The sequence below is a fragment of the Drosophila yakuba genome, chromosome 3R (genome assembly GCF_016746365.2).
Source record: "Drosophila yakuba strain Tai18E2 chromosome 3R, Prin_Dyak_Tai18E2_2.1, whole genome shotgun sequence".
Taxonomy (NCBI): domain Eukaryota; kingdom Metazoa; phylum Arthropoda; class Insecta; order Diptera; family Drosophilidae; genus Drosophila; species Drosophila yakuba.
The window spans coordinates 21,580,533-21,597,819 of record NC_052530.2 but is presented as its reverse complement, the minus strand read 5'-3'; the positions used below and the strand labels follow the sequence as shown (position 1 = coordinate 21,597,819).

At 45.5% G+C, this 17,287-nt stretch overlaps 3 protein-coding genes across 5 annotated transcripts in view; 1 reads left to right on the top strand and 2 right to left on the bottom strand.

Moving 5' to 3' along the window:
- Positions 1–17,287, top strand: part of LOC6537841 (proteoglycan Cow) — a 44,466-nt gene that overhangs the window by 18,176 nt on the left and 9,003 nt on the right. For both annotated transcript variants that reach the window (XM_015193054.3, XM_002098346.4), the window contains exons 2-4: positions 13,754–13,820; positions 13,970–14,072; positions 14,209–14,583. In XM_015193054.3, coding sequence (XP_015048540.1) covers positions 13,754–13,820; positions 13,970–14,072; positions 14,209–14,583 — 545 coding nt within the window. The remainder of the gene's footprint in view (positions 1–13,753; positions 13,821–13,969; positions 14,073–14,208; positions 14,584–17,287) is intronic.
- LOC6537843 (aminoacylase-1) lies at positions 357–2,208 on the bottom strand. Of its 2 annotated transcripts, XM_039376227.2 has the most exons (5): positions 1,945–2,208; positions 1,400–1,891; positions 925–1,339; positions 629–871; positions 357–451 (listed from the first exon to the last, which is right to left on the bottom strand). In XM_039376227.2, the coding sequence occupies exons 1-4, from the start codon at positions 2,039–2,041 to the stop codon at positions 667–669; spliced, it is 1,209 nt and encodes a 402-aa protein (XP_039232161.1). In that variant the 5' UTR covers positions 2,042–2,208; the 3' UTR covers positions 357–451; positions 629–666. The 2 variants fall into 2 exon arrangements, with proteins under 2 accessions (XP_039232161.1, XP_002098384.1); XM_002098348.4 differs by lacking the exon at positions 357–451 and having other exon boundaries at positions 468–871.
- LOC6537842 (aminoacylase-1) lies at positions 2,368–3,969 on the bottom strand. The gene is made up of 5 exons (XM_002098347.4): positions 3,953–3,969; positions 3,736–3,834; positions 3,153–3,644; positions 2,675–3,092; positions 2,368–2,611 (listed from the first exon to the last, which is right to left on the bottom strand). Exons 2-5 carry the CDS (start codon positions 3,824–3,826, stop codon positions 2,407–2,409), a joined length of 1,206 nt encoding a protein of 401 aa, XP_002098383.1. The 5' UTR covers positions 3,827–3,834; positions 3,953–3,969; the 3' UTR covers positions 2,368–2,406.

Genomic DNA, 17,287 nt, shown 5'->3' with positions numbered 1-17,287 from the left:
CATATTCTTGTACATACCTCTTCCAAAACAAACGTCTGATAGCAAACGGTAGCCTAATTCGATAAAGTTCACATAATACCAATAAACTTTTGCCACTGATGTTTATAGTCTGTGGACTACGGTAGTTTATTATAATATTTATTTGGTGTGACAAATATATGTAATTATTCGTAATAACTATGTACGAGTATGTATAAAATACAACACCCTAACTTGAATGTTAGTTTTTTAGAACGATATCAATGACAGTGACGATTTATTGGATATTATACGGGGGCAAAGTTCATGACATATACATCTTTTCTGAATTTCGTGCTATCAGTGATTGGTTTTCATTTAGTTAGAAGCAGATATGATTTGAAGTAGTCACACCATTTAAACATTTAATTTCGGTCTTACACTCATCGACCCAAAACATTACTCATAAGAGATAAGACCAAATGTAGCATATTTTTATTTTTATTTTATTTGTGCTTTATCCCTTATATATATATGTACATTTCATTAAAGCTAATGGTATAATTAGGTATTTACAGTGTTTAGCTAAGGCTTTCATCTGAAATATTTATTAATTATGTCTAGTTGACCTGTTTTAGTTTTTTGTATAACAATATTTATTGTAGCATATTGATTTCCATTTATGAGTGGAACGTTCGGTTGAACGTTTTATGAATCAGCAATGGAGGGGATCAGCTTCCTGTACACCTGAATTCCATGCAGATAGGTGTCCGCCCGCAAATATTCATCGTGATTGTGCAGCAGCACCGGGGTGTTGTTGATGGGCGAGAATCCCAGAGCGGGAATCCCCACTTGCCGGACGTAGAAGCTATCGGTGGCGCCGGGAAAAACTCGTGTATGGGTGCGCAAGCCACTGCAATTTCAACAAATTTAGAAAGCGAAACTCCACAATCTCTGTGTACCTACAGTGCATCCAGTCCCCGTTGGAAGCCCAGCCAGTAGGGATTGGAGGCGTCTATCTTGGTCACCACCGAGGGGCACTTCAGCGTGAAATCCAGTGCCACTCCACCGCCGACTTCGTTACACCACTCGTGAATCTGCTTCTCCAGCGCATCGGCATCCTGGTTGATGGCTATGCGTATATCGAAAGTGGCTTCTAGTACGGGGGGCACCACATTGCTTTGGACGCCACCGTGGAGTTGGGTCAGATTCAAAGTGGTCACATCACCAATATGCAGGGAAGAGTCGGCAGTCAGTAGCTTGACCTGGGTTTCTCGAAACTGCATCAGCTTATCCATCACATAGTGAAACTTTTCGCCAGCCGTGCTTTTGTGCAGCAGCGATCCATGACCTGAAGTGCCACTGAATTTAAATCGAAGATCTAGGGAGATGGAAAAGGGAATCAGAAATTATTACTCCACCGTGCAAATGGGGCACTTACGCCACAATGTACGCTCGGCGTAAAATACAGGATAAGAGTCATCCTCACTGGCGATGCCCTCGTCCAGGCTGAAACCCACATTCATGGCCTTGAAGTAGTCGCCTTGCACAAACTCAGCCATGCCCATCTCTCCGCCAGTTTCCTCGTCGGGCACAAAGGTCAAATATACAGTCCTTTTTGGCTGATAGCCACTGGCTTTGAGTGCGCGGACTGCAGCCATGTACTGACATCCCACGGACTTCATGTCCTGGGCACCGCGTGCATAAATCCGGCCTTGGGCGTCTATGTGGGCACCGAACGGCTCATGGGTCCACTTTTCGGGAAACACGGGCACCACGTCCATGTGCGAGTTCAATATAATGGATTTCAACTCGGGTTGCTGGCCCAGCCACTTCATAATCACCACTGGCTTGGAAGGCACAACGGGATACACCACATCCACGGGGAGATTAAGGTTGCTAGCCTGACGTTTTAGAAACTCCACGCATGCAGCTGCAAGGGAAATGGCGATAAAAAAAGGCAAGGAGTTGAAAACAAATCTTTACTATAGTCCACATCTGGATGCACCGTGGGAATGCGCAAGTACTCCTGGAAAATTTGTATTTCCTCGTCGTTCTTCCATTGTTCCGGGCAAGTGCACATTTTGAGTTGAATGCCCCGCGGTTGTGAAGAGACTGACTTGTAATCCAGCGTGTTGTTTGGTTTGAAGTCTGAGTGTGGATTGACTTAATGGCATTATCAGTTGTTGACTTTGGGCCACTTGATTAGAAGCACGGATTTTAAAGTTTGCGGTAAGAGCTTTATTTTATCTAGCAAAGCCAAGATAGTAAACCGCACACCTTTTCATGTTAATGAAACGCCCTTTTTTGCTCACTACTAATGGAAATGGCTTATTTATTCATACATTGATTATTAAAGTGGGTTTTTATAAGCCTGCTTATGTAAAGCTATTTCAACAAACATCGACAAAGAAGTTAAGTATGTATTTCATAATTGAATTAAGTTCTCTAAGCATCAGCTACGGCAGGAATGAGCTTCTTGTAGACCTCAATGCCGTGCAAATAGGTATCGGCTTTCAGGAATTCATCGTGGTCGTGCAGCAGGATGGGTGTGTTGTTGATGGGCGAGAATCCTAGAGCTGGAATGCCTGCGTAGCGAATATAACGACTGTCCGTGGCGCCGGGGAAAACTCGAACCCGTGTCTTGAGGCCACTGAAAGAACCAACAAAGAAGGATATTAGAGCCATGCCTTTTGTAAGAGCTTCTCATACTTACAGGTCATCGAGAGTCTTCTTGAAGGCCAGCCAGTAGGCATTCGACGAGTCAATCTTTGTTGGCTCCACAAAGGGGTTTTTCATCTCGAACTCCAGCTCGATGCCGCCGCCAGCCTCCTCGCACCAGTCGCGAATCTGCTTCTCAAAGGCAGGTATGTCCACGGTGACGGCAATGCGGATATCAAACACAGCTTCCAGCAGTGGAGGTACCACGTTGCTCTGGACTCCGCCCCGCAGTTGGGTGAGATTCACAGTGGTCACATCGCCAATTTCGAGGGATGAGTCGTCAGCCAGTTTTTGCACTTGCGACTTGCGGAACTCCATCAATTTGCCTACAACATAGTCCAGTTTCTCTCCAGCAGTGTTCGGGAGTAACAGCGATCCGTGACCAGCAGTTCCACTGAACTTGAAACGCAGATCTGTTGGAAAACAAAGCGATTAAATTACTTGTATAATAGGGCAGTCTAAAGCCAACTAACGCCAAAGAGTCCGTTCGGCGTAGTACAGAGCGTAGGTTTCATCGGCACTGGAGATTCCCTCGTCGAAGCTGAATCCCACGTTGAGTTTCTTGAAGTAGTCGCTCTTCACCAGTTCCCGCATGCCCAGGTGGCCGCCGACCTCCTCGTCCGGAACATATGTAAGATAGATGGTCCTCTTGGGTTGATAGCCACTGGCCTTAAGCGCTCGCACTGCACCCAGATATTGGGTGCCCACGCACTTCATGTCCTGCGATCCCCGGGCGAAGATGCGACCCTCTGCATCCAGATCGGCACTGAAGGGACCGTGTGTCCACTTCTCCTCAAACACGGGCACCACATCCGTGTGCGAATTGAGAATGATGGAGGGCAGCTCCGGCTGGGAACCCAGCCATTTCAGCACCACCACGGGATTCTGCTCGTTCACCGGATAGATAACCTCCACGGGCAGGTCCAAGCTGGCAGCCTGACGCTTCAAGAATTCCGTGCAGGCGGCTATAAATAGCAGACACAGTTTATGGCACGATCATAAAGATCAGGGCGCTCTTATCGCAGCCTCATAAAGATATAGACTATTGGAACTCACTGTAATCCACATTTGGATGCACCGTTGGTATGCGAAGGTATTCGCGGAAGATCTTAATCTCCTCGTTGTTCTCCCACTTGGCGGTACTCATGCTGCACTCTATAAATGTAAATAATTAGCCGGCTGATAACAAATCAATTAAGTTTTCTCTCCAAACAAAGAGCTCTAATCAGCTGATCGGCAGTTCACCACTGCGGAGAGCAGGCGCACACCACACCTTTCTCAACACTGGCTCGTCGACGACTGGTGCGATCGTGGTGAGAAGCGCGCATTTAAATATCTGCGATAAGCGAGCGAAAGAGAGGGCATGCTAATAAATCCGAGCTTCCCAGACCTAAATTCTTATCTTTCGGTTTTGCCTATAAACTGTTTTATCAGAAGCACTTGTTTACTTTTTAGATGGTTAATCTACACTTCGGTAAATATGACTTGCAGTTAACTATTGCTTTTAAAGAGAAATTTAGTGAGAGATTCTGGAAAACCGAATTTTAAATGTAATTTTGGGGAAGCACCTAAATGTTCAATTGATTATAAAAGAGGCATCTTTCTAACTTGGCCTATATTATTTCGAAATTAAACTGCATTTTGCAGCTCATAGAACAGTGAGTGAATACCTATTCCTGAGCCATCCAAACTGGTGGAGACTCCATGCATTGGTGAACATTCTACCATCACTTACTAGTACATGTGAACCCACTTTAAGGCTCATTTACTTGGAATTCCCCCTGGCTGATGGATTTATTTGCCTTAAATGGAGGCGAAAGTGCTTAGCATTGCTTTCGAGGCAACAGGATTGCTGTATTGCTGGATTGCTAGATTGCTGGATTGATGGTGGCCCCATTTGGCCCGCAGCCAAGATTTCCGATTACTGATGAATCGCATGCAATCACATTCCAATTCCAGTTGATTTGTTAATCAAGATGCACTGCACACGTTCGCACCCGCACGCCCAGTGGGCTTCCGGGTAAACAAGTTGCCGCTCCTCGGGCTCCTTTCAGCCACTCGAATCCAATTCAAATTTCGCATATTAAGTAATAGTGCTGATTTCGCTGCACTGCGTCTGTTGTTCCAGTGTGTCAAAAGTTTGTTTCACATTTAGATTTCACGCTTGTTCCAAAACAGAAAATGTAGGGGGGAGTAGAAAACATAACACCAAAGCCCTCTGATTTGTGTGCCATACACCCAGCTAGGCCAAAGTTGATATTGTTTTAGTGTGTGTGCTCACAAAAAGTCATTAAAAGTTCATTAACAATGTTGCTGGGATTTTAATGGCGCACCAGCAGCAATAGCAGCAACTACAGGCTACACATGTCTGCATTTTAAATAACATACAAGCCCCACATTCGTTCAAACGTCCCCCCTTCAAGCTCCCCCTATTTACAGCGTCACATAAGTCAAATAAATACACAAGTTTCCTGCGCACAAACACTTGTTCAACTGCACAGTGGGTCAAAATGGCATAATTCGAATGAAATGTCACTTGGAATGAGTCTATAAAACAGTACAGGAACTGAATTAGATCATTCTTAGTTGAATATATTCACCTATGCCAAATTATTCGCTTTTTGCCCATGGTGACTTGGTTGCGCGCCTGTTTGCTGTTTGCTGATGTTGCTGCTGAGCTGACATGTTGTCGCTGGGCAAATAAACTAAATGAAAATTTTGTATATTGTAACAATTATCCGGGCAACGCCGGAAACTGTTTGCGTTGAGCACCCAAAACCTGCTGAGCTGCAGAGCTGAAGAGCTGGAGGCACGAGGATATCTTCTAATCCGTTATGGGCGCATTACCTGGGCAAAAAACAAAAAAAAAATGAAAAAAAAAACGAAACAAACAAAACGACAAGAGAACTGATATAATCCTGCACTGCCATTTACCATTTACCATATCCCTCGGCCCAGAGCGAACATTTTCTTTTGTTCGAGCTTTTCCCAGAGCCCATGGCAAAGTTTCGGTGGTATGGAAATATGGAATGGGATTGGGAATGGGAATTGGGATGGTGGCGGACTGACAGCTCAAGGACAATCCGGTGGGCATGCGTTTGCATCGCCAGGAGAGCTTCAATTCATGTGTGTGTGTGCCAGGCATTAGGTGGAACGAAAAAAAGGAGCTCAGCTCTTGGCAAGCACTTTAGCAAACTGCACTCACAGTCGACATCGATATAGAAAAAGTGCTGGCCAACAGTGCGTATGCGTGCTGCTTACTGCCTGCACAAGGCGAAAGCACTCGAAACGGTTTTTATTCACAACTTGTGCGAATGTCATCAAAATTGTGGACCACTCGGCCTGCAAATTGGATGCACATCCATAAAGCTGCTGCAGCAAATGCAAATGCAAACATGGAAATGCGTCTGTAAAAATTGTATGTTTACTTAATTAGCAGTCATAATTTAATTGATCGACATTTATCGCTTCGTTAAAGATAATTATTACACATACTCGCAATGAAAAAAAAAGCCCCGGTTTTAATTTCGATTGTTAAGCCTCGTATTCACAATTCCCATAATTCAATGGCCTCGAATGCTGTTTGCTTTGGCAATTAATCGCATTCGTCGTTCAATTATGTAGCTACCAATAGCCAGATGCAATAAGGCAAATCAAATATTTATTTAGCTGTACGTTTGTGGGTGTATATATTACAATTTTGGTCAGATGCATTTTGGACCGGTGCAAATAATCGGCTTTCGCTTCTGCATAAATTACATTACATTCAAAATTTGCTACTGAGCTGCACAGTCTCACCATCACACATCGAATTTGGTTTTGTATGGGTCGAGCATACAAAGTGTGGCCCAGTTGGAGATTACAAGCAATTTCAATATGCTGAGCAACTTTTCGATTTAATATTTCATTTGTTTGGATTTTGCTATATTCAGAAGCAGTAAACTTCTTACTTTAAAGTAATGGCAATATAATAGGAGCATACAAATAGTACTAATTTCATCCAGCTTCTATGTTATGCATTTGTGGGAAAATGTGCTAGTAAAGAGAATAGGTTTTATAGCAAGGCAACTGGCAAGTAACTAAGCCATATGACTGCTAGCATTTAAGTCTCAGTGGCGTAGATTAAGCCTTATTTATGGTTAAAAGTCGTGCTATTTTAGTTGTTGAAAGTGCAGCCGAAGCAGCGGATGTGAAATCAGCCGAGGCAGAAATCATTGCATACTTACGAGCGCTGAATCTCTATGAATACGAGAACCAAAGCGTTGTAAGACCGATAAGGACAGGCAACAGGCATTGCACTGGGCAATTACAGAGAACAGAGATTACAAAACCCAACGACATGAACAAGAACAACAGCACAAACAGCAACAATAACCGCGGGCCAAGGCAGCGCCATCAAAGCGCAAAGAACACACAAAAGTTATGATAAATGCAGATGGAGCACGGCTAACGGCGTTATTGCCTGTCATTTCTCATCAGCGCAGTTCGACAGGATAAGAAAGTGGGCGTGCGACTGCGAGTGGGAGTGGCAGTGCGAGTGGGAGTGAGAGACACACAGCGGATAGAAAGAGAGGGCAGCAGCAACAGCCGACTTCCGGGTGCCGCCGCCATTTTGCAGGGCTGTAATGGCTGCCAGGAAAATCCAGGGTGCGCCCCGTCTGAATGGCCTGTAATGAAAATGGGAAAGGGAATGCTGGCGGGCGGGAAAAGCGGAAAATAAAACATGATTTTTGCCTTGCTTTTATTTTCTATTAAGAGCACGGCACTGAGCACAGCACCACCACCAGTTTGGCCCCTTTTGCGTGAGCGATGAATTGCAATTTGCTAAGTTTTTGTTTGCTCTGTCTGGGAGTTGCTGATGTAACTCGGAAAAACTTCATTTTCCGCTACTTCATTCGGGGTCTCTGTGTGCTTGTTGGTACTGGGTACTGGGTGCTGGGTGGTAGTGGATTGTGTGGAGTTGTGTGGGGTAGTTGACAATTTCTTGTCTGCCACTCCCGGTTTTGCACTTTCTCCTCGAAAGGCGGACAGCTGGTCGTGATGTGTGGCAATGAATTGCAGTGCCATTTTGCCAGCTTTTCCCTGCCCAAAGCCAAAGGATTTTTAATTGTAACTGCACAGGGAAAAATAAGCAATACGCTTAAACCAACGAGCTTTGGATTATTTAAATGGCGTGGATAAAATATGGAATTCATGGATAAATAAAAACTGTTTGGAGAGAAAGTAACTATTAAAATGGATATTGTGTTTGAGAAATTCCAGAAAAAGCATAATTCATTTTAAAACTAAGCTTATAGAAATTCCCATATCACATATATAAATGAAAAGGATTTCCTAGTCCTCACCATTTAACTCTCCCCATTTGCTGTGCACAAAGCACGTGAGTCAGCCCGTCGGATTCGGAGTTGGCCAGTGTCATTTCCAGCTATCTGGTTTCCTGGCGAGCTTGAATAGCTGCAAACTGGCCAACTGGCAAACTGGCAAAATGGCAAACTGGCCAACTGGCAGCTGGCAAACTCGGCTCCTTCCTGGCAATCACATCACCCCCACATTCATATCCGGATTGGGATCCGCAGCAGGACTTGGAACTCGCCCTGCTAATGACCGCTGCTAAGTGCCTCGATTTGTGCAGTGCACTCCGGTCGAGCAGAACTGCAATTAACTAATTGATTGAACTATTCAATCGGTGAAAATGCACGCCACTTTTGGGGGCGGGAGCGTGTGACTGGGCGTGGCCGGCTTATTAAAGGATTGGCGTTTACGGAGCGAGCATTTAACGCTCGTCTGCTCTGCACTGCATTCAGTGCCATATCTGTGGCCTTTGTGGCGTGGCCGGAGCACATTGCTCACTGGGAGTTGAAAGCTTTTAACTGCCCTCCGCCCCCCGCCCCCCATTAGCAGCTGCCAATTGGGGGCGTGGCTGTGCCCGCATAACACAGTGAGTCCGGTTCAGTTGAGTTCCTATTTCTGGCCAAGTAATGCCTGACTGACTGATTAATGGCCACAGCAGAGGGGCAGCACAGAAGGGGGAAGCAGTTGCAGCTGCAGCTGCCGAATGGCACATAATCGATTTTCCGTAATGCATTTAGACCCGTTGGCTTCCTTCATATCCGGAATCCCTTCAGCATCCCAAGGCATAACTTTCCACCTTTATCGGGCACCAGCATCTCACTCTCAACTTGGGCCGTGTTTATGTGCCGGGATTTGTAATAAACTTGTTCCAATCTCTGAGCCACACCCACACACCAACAGATGCACGATTCCGGTTACCAAATGCAGGACATAAAAAATGCCAGCAATCAGATGGTTACCACTCCGCCACGAAACAATCCTCCAGAGTGTGGCTTTTTGTTTTTTTTTTTTCTTTGCTAGAGTGCTCGACGTGGTCTGCCCTTTGTTTATAAATAGGAATTGCAACCATGTAACCGAGTGTATCTCTTCCACATAGGTAAGCACATTTTAGTGGCCTTTGTTGGCCAGGCTGGTGCCGCAGTCCTTGCACTAGTTGCAATTTGTTGCAGCCTCGCTGCTGCTGCTGTTGCTGTTGCAAATGTTTTATGACTGCAATGCGGTTGGCTGCCAGCTGCCAGCTGCAAAATGCATTTATGATGCATAAACATAACGGCCAGGCTAGGCCTTTCCGGGCATCACGTTCCATTCCAGGTGGCCACGGGTTTATTGTCCCGCCGCCATGAAACATGAAACATGTTACCTGATGCTCCGTGGAAAATGTGGCTTGCCATGGTTTATTTTCATGCACGATTCACATAATTCTTTTTATTGCTGTTTGCAATTTTCCAATTTACCTCCCAGAAATCGGTGTGACATCAGTTTTGACAGCTGACCGTTATGGTAATTTAATTAACCATTAAAATGAGATTATGGTGTAATTTATGCATGTGACAGCGGCATTGACAGTGCTTTTAATGACTCGCCCATAACTAATAAGTCCGTTCCCTTGGTGGTTGATGGTGGATGGTGGGGCATATGAGCAATTAACTTGCCCATTCCCAGTTCCCCAATCACAATGCAGATGGGAAACGTGGGGGATTTTCTCCTGACTTCTGATGACACTTTTGCGCCCAGCCGAAGAATGCAATTTCCTGGCCCAAAGTCCGCTCAATCTGCACTTGGCTTACGACACTTCAAAACTTTTGGCCCCAGCTATATATTGATGGATTCGGATGGATTCGGCTCGCTGCCTGCCGGGGAACAGCCGGATTCGGCTACGGAAATGTGCCAGCCCAAAGTCCGGACAGGCGGCTTAGGGGCCATCCGCCGTGCTGTAATAGTAATAGGAATTGATTTACCATTTTGTGTGCACGAAAATGTGCAATTTATGTGCTCAGTCCCCATCTGACTCAGCATAGATAATAGCACGGCCGGATTGGGGACACACAAGCCATGCACCCCACTATATACGAGTATATGTATGTATATCCATCTCAATCCAGGCGGACACATAAATCCCGGCAACCGGGCAACCCGGGCAACTGGGCGACCGGGCTAATGCATTTTTCAAGTGAAGTGCATAATTTAGGAGCGAAGTCAGTCAGTCAGTTGGTCATTTTTGGGGGGGCCTGCATTTAGCATATCAATGGATACAGTGCCTCGTTCAATCCTGATCTCTTCCACACTCTAATTGCCGCAGATTCCCGCAGCAACGACCACGTTCATATTTTATTGATTGACTGGGGAGAAGTCGGAGGATCGGAGGAACTGGAGGAGGTTGAGCCACCGCATCATTGGCAGTCATCTGATGTCCGCTGAATAATTTACAACAATTTTGGGACGAGCAACGCCCAGTTGCAATTCCAATTTCAATTCCAATTCAGATGCGGCCGCAAAAAGGCGAACATTTGCGATTTAATGCGAATTTTTGCTCCTTTTTGGCCGCGCTGATTGCCGAATACCAAATACCGAATGCCGCAATGAGTTATGTGCCAGGGGATAGAAAATATATGGCCATCGATCGATTCTGGGCTGAAATCGGTTTGAATTAATGCATGAGTGCAAGTTAAATGGAGCACAAAGGATTTGGGTTCGGGCTTAAGCCGTCAAACAGAGATGTACATACAGTGGAGTGGAAAGGATATCGATTTCGGGGGCACACCCGAACTTAAAAATTACATTTACATAATGCAACCGAAATTGACATTCCTCCCTCGCAGCTGCAAAAGCACCAAACTCAAGCAACCACTAAAATGTTTCCTATTCTAACCCTTGGCAAATAATAAAAAATAGGGGGAAAAATGTAACAAAAAAGAAATCGCTAGAAATTGCAGAGGCAGCGGCAGCGGCTACAAGAAAACAAAAGAAGATGAAATAAGCCCGCAACGAAAACAAAGTCGTAAATTCAATTTAAAGCTTGACAGATTGCCACAATGCGGCGAAAAGGGGGCGGCCTCCGAACCGGAGCGCCCAAAGGGGCGTGGCAGCTGGTCGGAACAATGCAGCTGGCTGCAGTGGTTGGTGGCAACAACACAAAAATGGCGTCAGTAACAATGCCGCCATTATCTTTCGCCCAGCAAGTCGCACAAAATGTTTCCCTCAGTGTGCAAAAGGGAGAGAGCTCCACTCGCAGGACTCACAGGACTCGCAGGACTCCCACTCAAGTCGTAGTTCTCCCATTTCGCTGGGGGACTACCCAAATTAGGGTCAAGTTTTCGCTGGAAGGCGCCGGTGGAGCACCACCAATTAAATGGGCTTTAATAAGCCCAGCCACTTAAACAGCCAGAAATCTGGCAAAGAGGTTAAACGGCTGGCAAACTTTTCGCCCTGCCATGGTTGGCTATGGTGGCTATGGTGGCTATGTGGGTGGTGCTGAATGCTGGATGCTTCCCCAGTGGGTGGTGCACATCTGTGGGTGGTGCTTGACTTATCCGCCTGGCTGACTGTGTTGCATTATGTTTCACTTGCAGCTGCTGCTTTGACCCAGTTTAGTGGGGCATTTTTAAAAATGCCATGCTGCTGGCTCATGTCACCGTGCTGCCTTTTGCACAGCTGCGTTGTATGGGGTGCAAGTTTATCACGCGCCCCCGGTAAAAAAAAAGCCACAATAAGGTCAATCGCATGGTCAACGCCAGCGATAGCGGCACCACCCGGAATCCGAGCCACCGCTTTTTAGCACCACCGGCACCAGGAGAACCAACAGCACCACTAGCACCATCGACACCGCAGCAAACGCAGCGCAATTAAAGCCAACAAACAGAGCGCCACAGAAGCAGCCGCACAGATTGCCGCCCAGGCCAATCAGCGGAACACGCCGCAGATCCACATGCCCATACACTGAAAAAAAATCAAATATCTAGTTAAATAAGGAAGAATCTGATATTCCCTCTTTCTGATATAAAGTTAAAGACCATCATTACAACCATTTGTGTTCCTTGATTTCATTAGACTCTTTAGTGGATTATTTCTGGGAGTAGCAATTAGTGGATTTTTCTCAGTGCATTTAGGCAGTGCAATCAAGGGCGGGCGTATTAAAGCTGCAGGAGATCCCGCTGCGATGGAGAGCCTCAGGGGCATGTGCCGTAGGATGTGTGTGGGAACATGGGCTGTGGACCAAACTGGGCAAAGTGGGAAGCGGCATCGGCTAGCAGGATGGAATGGCTGATGAGGATGGTTGCAAGGATGGCGGGACAGGAACATTGCGGCCGCGGCCAGGAAACGCGCACAAATTGCGTTTTAACGCATGCAAATTGCCTGCGTCCACGTCCCGGACGAGTTTATTGCATTACAACGAAGGGCGAAGGACGAAGCGCGAAGGACGAAGGACGAAGGGCGGTGTTTCGAGGGCGGGGCTGGGCGTTTTGTTGCCAGTGGATGGGATGTGTGTCCCACAATTGCCACTTCGCACTTGAGCGATTTCGCGCTCCAATCGGCAGCCAGTGTGTGTGTGTGTGAATATGTGGGTGTGTGAGTATGCATGTATGTGTGTTTGGGTGCATCTGGGCAGAATGTATATGCCAGCTGGAAGCTTTCAGCTGTTTCTGTTCAGTTTCTGTTCAGTTGCTGCCGCTCCTGCTGTCGCTTTCATTAAGCCAACTGACAGCGGCGATTGCAGCTTCCGCCGCTACAGCGAACTCCCAATAAAATGGCCAGTGGCAAAGCTGTCAAGTCCATGTGAGCTTAATGTTGTTTCACTTATTTTTGCACATTTTTCACAGCCTATTTTCCACATTTAACCAGCTGTGGCTGCCATTGCTGTTGTTGTCCCAGTTGCTGTTAGTGGAATATAAATTTTATAGACAAGTTAAATATTATGCATACGCACCATTGCACTTAATAACATTTCGGTTCGCCTCACAAGGCTCAGTGTAATGGTGTGTGTGTGCTTTGGCATACACACACACACATGGCATTTGTGGGCGAGCTTAAGCTGCGTGCTGAATTGAATTAAATTAAAATAAATCTGCAAAGAGTCGCATAACTAAGCAAGTCAAGAATATGCCATTTTTTTTTTTAAATGCAATCAGATTTGCATATGTTCATTTGGACATGAATTTCCCTCCCAGGCAGAGAGGCCTCTTCGGATTATACAAAGCAATTTATGTTTCTCTGCCAGATCGATTTACATTTTTTCCATGCTTTAATCTGTGAATCCCCATGCTAGTCGGCAACATTTGTTGTCATAACAGATGAACTATTGATCATCATTAGAAAGGCACACACACACACACACACACACACATGTGAAACTCCCACGTCACGTAACTATTTTTCTCCTATGACTCGATACTGTTTGCTTTTCAACTTTTCCCCTGCAGTGCTGTGTGCTGTTGCTATTGTGTCCTAAAAGTCCATTTGAACTGCCATTACGCATACGCCCCGTGTGTGCTTGCTGTGTGTGTTTGAGAGTGTGTGCTTCCTGTGTGTATGTGCGTGAGTGTGTGTATGGCTCAGTGAGTCTGAATGGGTTGCGTTTGGTGTGCATGTGTGCATTTTGACAGACGTCAGCTCAGTTTGGCTTGTGTGCGCTTTGCATTTTTTATGCATTTAAATAACAAAATTAAACTGGCAAATGTTTCACATGCAATTTATTGTACCTTTCCTCTCTCTCTCTCTCTTTCAGATAAACAAAAACACGCAGAGCAGCAAGAATCTGGGCGAGCACAAGCGCTGGATACACGATCCCTCGAGTGAGTAGAGCCAAGCAAAGGATTTGCGCACCATTTGGCCCCTGGCTACGGTCAATTAAGTTGTCACAGGACAAATATACACACATACACACGTGTATGTGCACAGTTTGGTATAAACCTATTAATAAATTTAATTCGCACGCCTGCAGGTGACCTTTGCCGACCGCTGAACTGCAAGAAGCGTGAAATCTGCCTGCTGGAGGACGAGTTCAGTGCCGTTTGCGTGTCAAAGAAGGAGCTCCACAAGAATCGGTAAGTGGAAGTGGAAGTGGGAGGAGGGGGTCATTTTCATTTTTCGCCCCAATGAGCCAATTAAATTGTGCGGTCCGAGCCGAAGGCCATCTAAACTTGAACACTAAAACCCATGACAAACCATTACACATTCCAGTGATGAGATAATCACCAAGGCCAAGTACTTGGAGGAGGAGGCCAAGCGGCGTGTCAACCAGCAGGACAACCAGGACAGCCAGGACGCGGAGGACATCAACAACGACGACGAGGACAACAGCAGCGATGGCAGCACCAGCAACTCCAGCCCCACGGGCCCCAACAATGCCCAAGCCAGTGTCCAGGGCAACGAGGAGACCGACGACGAAGATAAGAGCCTCAGTCTGGGCGACGACGACGAGTCCAAGGAGGACGATGTCTTCTATGAGAACAGTATCGCCGCCGGCGATAAGCAGCAGCAGCAACAACAGCAGCAGCAATCCCAGCCTCCTGCAGGACCTTCCGTTATTCAGCAGGACGACGACGAGGAGTTGGAGTGAGTACACTTGAAGAAATTGTTATTAAAATAGTTATTGTGGTCCAAATGCGCCTCATTTCAATTTCTCTGTTCTTCACTTAAGTTTAAAGACTTGTTTTTAAACAAAGGAAAGATCCTTTGTTTATATATATTGTGCCAAAGTATTCATTTTTTTGCTCTGTAACATTCGAGTGTTTAACTTTTGTGCCGATCTTTTTGTGCTTGCCTTTGAGTGGGATTTTACATTTCATTAAGCAAATTCGCGTCCACAAAAAGGGTTGATGACGACGGCGGGCAGAGGGTCACCTTTGGCATCCGGACCACTCGTACTCCGAACTCCGCCTGATTTCCACGGTCGCCATGCTAATAACAAATTGTTTTATCGTGTATAAAAATTCCGCAATAAATTCACAGTGCTACAATTTTTAGCACGCAGCCTTTGGCCCGCTTTTGCGTTGTTATCGTCGTTGGCTTTTTTGGTGTTTGGCTGTTTGGCTGTTTGGTTGTTTGGTTGTTTGGATGTTAGCTGGTAGCGGTGGCACACTTCTGGCTGAATGGTTCAATGGGCCGCAACGACAGCTTTACGGCCTTTACCCTTTGACGCGTGCCGTCGTCGGATCCCTTGACTTGTTCCGTGTTATCGCTTTGACCCTAACCCAAATTGTGGACTGGCACGCGAGCAGTGCCTCCATGCCTCCAATCCTCCATGAATGGGTCCAAAAAGGGCAGTGCCTATGGCGATGGAGTGGGTGGAGGAGCTGGATCAGGTGTGCCGGCGGCAGAGCCCGGAAAATGAAGTCAAAGTCGAGTTGGTGTCAAGGCTTGATTGGCTTGGGTTTTCACGGGAAAAGGGTTGTGAGAGGAAGTTGTTGGCAACAGCAAACAGTCGATTTCCTTTCGAAAAATATTCGGTAACATAACACGTAGTTTCTCGCACATTGGCAAGGTATTTTTATACAACAATTATCAGAAATATTTGCAGGCTTTTTAATGTGCATAAAGGATTGTATCAACGTAGTTGCTTGTTAAAGCTTTTATTGAATGTATTTCCATGAACCTCAGGTAAAAAACGAAATACATGTAAATACACGAAATACATGTTTTAATAATAAAAAACCCAAGGTCTGAGTATTTTATCCGAGTATGTTTACGCATTTAATAAATTAATTTAATGAACTCACTCTCCTTCTCTACCAAAATTATACAAATTCACTAGAAATTAAATGCTTTTCTCGAGAACCAGACAAAACTCTTTAAGCTCCTCCAATTTTGTTTACCCAAAAAGTCCAACCACTAGCAAACTTCTTGGACTTTTGGCCCACATCGAAATCCTTTGAAATGCAGCCTCCATTGGAGTGTTATAAAAATGTTTTCGCTTCTTGTTTATGTTCGTCGGTTTATCGGTTGTGTTTTTGTTTTCAGAAAGTTCAATTTTGTGCCTGACATTTTCAGAATGTATATGTAATGGCAGGAATTGTGACAACGCAAAGTTTTCATTTCCATCCTTTGACGTACGAAATGAAAACTGAATTATCGGGAAATTCTTGCATATATGAAGAGCGAAAAAAGTGCTGCTAGTAAGGCGTTGGATTTCATGCTTTTATGCTGCGGTTTATTTTGCTGATTTTCCTCGGGCGTCTGTAATTGAATTAAAATCCACTTGGCAAACAACTGCGTGGTGGGTGGTGCTGGGTGTTAGAGTGTAAAAATCAATCTATAGGCAAATCACGCGCCCGACCACATTCTCCATTTTCCATCCAGCTCCCAGCGATGACATTAACAATGGCTTTTTGACATATTTTCCCTCTACTTTTATGTTTACGAATTTTCCTTTTCAATTTTGCTTTCACCAATATATATTCCCCGCTTTGCATACCCCACATGTGTATCTATGTCAATGGCATGAAATATGAATGTGTCACGAAGCCGTTGGCAAAATCAATAGTTTGAGCCATAGCCATATACCCATCTACCCATCTACCCATATAGCCATATAGCCAGAGCATTTGCCACTCATCATGGCAGCAGGAGCTGCTCCAGTTCTCGTCTTTCCATTCAGGCGCAACTCAAACAAAGGACCTGCCTCAGTAAAAGGGTCGTCATCGTCATGGGGGGGCACTTCTAATAGACCAAAATGCGAGGCAACCTCCACAATGCCCAATACCCATGCCCAAGCACATCCAGCTGGCTGGAGATGGATACCGAGTTCGGGCCATAACTCATGTGTGAGACGCTCATTGTTTGTTGCAACAATATGCCATCGCACAGTGGCGCCACAATGGGAGTATAAAAGGGGCAGCTGCCTTGAAAAATATTACTATTTGAACATAAAACTAGTTATTTTATTTAATGACTTGCTCGGTAATGTTATCTCCCATGGTTTTTTGTGACTTAGTTACGCTAGGTAGAGATTTTCTTTACTATAGAATACTAATTAATACTCATATATATATTTTTAATGTACTATCTCTAAAACGAGGCGATGCTTAATTGGCTTGTGCTGCCTTCTATCTGCAACTCCCTACAAAGTGACGCGAAGAATCAGCTTGAATAGGGCACATACCATGGTTTGGATCGCACCTCAAGCTGCCACAACTCAGCTATGAGAGTGTGTGGGTGTGTGTGTGTGTGTGTGGGCGGGGGTGGGTGTAGATGTGATGGCCTGTTCCTGGCAGTTATTCGAAACCACTGAGCTGTTTTGTGGTCTGTGCTCATGAAGCTG

What these genes read in the sequence shown, in the direction of transcription:
- LOC6537842 (XM_002098347.4), bottom strand. Translation starts at nt 3,826, where the DNA reads ATGAGTACCGCCAAGTGGGAGAACAACGAGGAGATTAAGATCTTCCGC. An exon ending in CGCCGAACGGACTCTTTGGC is followed by an intron (nt 3,093 to 3,152) that starts GTTAGTTGGCTT and finishes GTTTTCCAACAG; the next exon opens with ATCTGCGTTTCAAGTTCAGT. An exon ending in AAGAAGACTCTCGATGACCT is followed by an intron (nt 2,612 to 2,674) that starts GTAAGTATGAGA and finishes TGGTTCTTTCAG; the next exon opens with TGGCCTCAAGACACGGGTTC.
- LOC6537843 (XM_039376227.2), bottom strand. Translation starts at nt 2,041, where the DNA reads ATGTGCACTTGCCCGGAACAATGGAAGAACGACGAGGAAATACAAATT. An exon ending in GCATCCAGATGTGGACTATA is followed by an intron (nt 1,892 to 1,944) that starts GTAAAGATTTGT and finishes TTTCCCTTGCAG; the next exon opens with CTGCATGCGTGGAGTTTCTA. An exon ending in CGCCGAGCGTACATTGTGGC is followed by an intron (nt 1,340 to 1,399) that starts GTAAGTGCCCCA and finishes CCATCTCCCTAG; the next exon opens with ATCTTCGATTTAAATTCAGT.